Source organism: Cynara cardunculus (genome assembly GCF_001531365.2).
Source record: "Cynara cardunculus var. scolymus isolate 2C chromosome LG 8, CcrdV1, whole genome shotgun sequence".
Classification (NCBI taxonomy): Eukaryota; Viridiplantae; Streptophyta; class Magnoliopsida; order Asterales; family Asteraceae; genus Cynara; species Cynara cardunculus.
Genome location: NC_037535.1, coordinates 4,358,818 through 4,361,554, shown reverse-complemented (window position 1 = coordinate 4,361,554; position 2,737 = coordinate 4,358,818). Strand labels below are relative to the sequence as shown.

Sequence of the window (2,737 nt, the reverse complement as noted above, 5' to 3'; positions counted from 1 at the left end):
TGTAGTTTTCTTTATTGATTTTGAGTGTTTATCTTAAAACTCAAGTTTCTTGGTTCTTTGCTCTTGGTGTAAATCGAACACATTTGTGGAGTCGTTTAAATATATTGGATTTTAAACTGTTATACAATTTTTTCCATCGATAGTCTGTAATTGGAACCATAACTCTTATTTATTCAAATTGTATTAATATGTAAAGACCAAGTGTAATCTATATCATCGTTAAATCTTATCTTATAAAACCAGTAAAACTTCAAAATCGTTAAAATTCATGGTTCCCGTCGCATTGCGCGGGTACACAACTAGTAATGTATTAAGTACTACTACTTTATGCATTCAATCTTAAAATTTCTTACCTCTATCTACAATTAAAATAACATATAGTACAAGTTACTAATGCACATTATTACATTTTCTTTTCATGTTTCCAAGATACTTTTGACACATTTCACTCATGTTTTCACCCTCTCATATCTCTATTTTCTATCACTATCCCCAATGTGAGATTCAAACTGATATTCATCATGAGTTATTAAAAGTTCTCTCATTCAATTGCTCTAGTACTCTCGATCTAGCTCTCAATCTCTTGATTAATTGCTCTTGGTGTAAATCGAACATATTTGTGGAGTCGTTTATGTTGGATTTTAACCTGTCATACAATTTTTTTTCATCGATAAACTGTAATTGGAACCATAACTCTTAGTTATTCAAATTGTATTAATATATAAAGATCAAATATGACTTATATAATCGTTAAATTTTCTATAATAAAATCATTAAAACTTTAAAATTGTTAAAATTCACAGCTCTTACCGTATTGTACAGATACACAACTCATATTCTAAAAACACATAAATAATTTGTTGAAGATGCTGGAAATCTTAATTATTTTTATTATTATTTTAATTTAATATTACATTATGTATTCTTGTTTCTTCTATTTAATTTTACCACCGACGACCTCGGTTTGACACAAGAGTCTAAACACACATGCCATCGAAATCCAACCTCTCTACATCTGACCTAATCCCCATAAATTTACCACTTCAATTTCTTCCATACCCATCTCAAATTTTCTCCTAAATCCTCAATTCCATTTCTGGGTTTCTTCCTTCTCCATTTCAATCGATCAATTTGCTCAAGAAATTGCTCAGATCTAATCCAACCAAAATGGGAAGAGGAGGAGCCCTAAGTGAAGGTGTTTTGAAGAAGATCATCCTCTCTTACAGTTATGTCGCTATATGGATCTTCCTCAGCTTCACTGTCATCGTCTACAACAAGTACATACTTGATCGCAATATGTACAACTGGCCTTACCCCATTTCACTAACCATGATTCACATGGGTTTCTGTTCTTCTTTGGCTTACATTCTCGTCAGTATACTCAAAGTTGTCGAACCAGTTCAAATGACTCGTGATGTTTATCTCAAATCTGTTGTTCCAATCGGCTTTCTCTACTCTCTTAGCTTATGGCTTTCCAATTCTGCTTACATTTATCTTTCTGTTTCGTTTATTCAAATGCTTAAAGCCTTAATGCCTGTTGCTGTTTATTCTCTTAGTGTTTTGTTTAAGAAAGAGGGGTTTAAAGGTCAGACCATGACTAATATGCTATCAATCTCTTTTGGGGTTGCTGTTGCTGCTTATGGTGAAGCTAAGTTTAATTCATGGGGGGTTATGTTACAGCTTGGTGCTGTTGTTTTTGAGGCTACCCGTTTGGTTTTGATTCAGATTTTGTTAACTTCAAAGGGGATTTCGTTCAATCCGATAACATCTCTTTATTATGTTGCCCCTTGCTGTTTGGTGTTCTTATCTGTTCCTTGGATCATTGTAGAGCTTCCCAAATTGAGGGATACTTCTAGTTTCCATTTCGATTACTTCATATTTGGGACGAATTCGTTGTGTGCGTTTGCTTTAAATCTTGCTGTGTTTTTGCTGGTTGGGAAGACATCTGCATTGACTATGAATGTGGCTGGAGTTGTTAAGGATTGGTTATTGATTGCATTTTCGTGGTCTGTGATTAAGGATACAGTGACTCCAATCAATCTGTTCGGTTACTTGATTGCTTTCTTGGGTGTTGCTTATTATAATCATGCCAAGTTACAGGCACTTAAGGCCAAAGAAGCCGAGAAGAAGGCGAGTCATCTAGACGACGAATCTGGCAAGTTATTGGAGGAGAAAGATGAAAAATCTGCAAGAAAGATGGATTCTGATAAATGATATCATCTTGCAGACTGCAAATGGAGTGGTTTTTGCCACTATTGAGCTTCAATGATGTTTAATGAAGTAGGACATAGGTATCTTTTACACAATGTAGCTTTTTATTGTCTTCCATCTTTATCAGTTTCATGTTAATGGGTTTTTTAACTTTCAAGATTTCTTTTCTGATATATATCTGCAAATCCTCCATCTGGAGTTTCATTTGGGTGTTTGATGTGTTCTGTCTTCATCTTTATCACATTCATGTTAATGGGTTTTGTTAACTTTCAAGATTTCTTTTTTGATATATATCTGCAAATCCTCCATCTGGAGTTTCATTTGGGTGTTTGATGTGTTGTGTCTTCATCTTTATCACTTTCATGTTAATGGGGTTTCAACCTTTTTAGACTTCTTTTCTGATGTATATCTATCTGCAAATCCTCCACCTGGAGGTTCATTTGGGTGTTTGATGTGTTCTTGGTATGAGTTGTATTCAAGAAAGATAATGAGAAATGTGAATTTGTTATATGTTGTATTCAATAAA

At 33.8% G+C, this 2,737-nt stretch overlaps 1 protein-coding gene across 1 annotated transcript; it reads left to right on the top strand.

Annotated features, from left to right (window-relative positions):
* Nucleotides 1-993: 993 nt before the first annotated feature.
* On the top strand, nt 994-2,484 carry LOC112516937 (probable sugar phosphate/phosphate translocator At2g25520). The gene has a single exon (XM_025124195.1). The coding sequence runs from the start codon at nt 1,168-1,170 to the stop codon at nt 2,212-2,214; it is 1,047 nt and encodes a 348-aa protein (XP_024979963.1). The 5' UTR covers nt 994-1,167; the 3' UTR covers nt 2,215-2,484.
* The last annotated feature ends 253 nt before the right edge of the window (nt 2,485-2,737 follow it).

Coding starts and splice junctions, on each gene's coding strand:
- LOC112516937 (XM_025124195.1), top strand. CDS start 1,168: ATGGGAAGAGGAGGAGCCCTAAGTGAAGGTGTTTTGAAGAAGATCATC.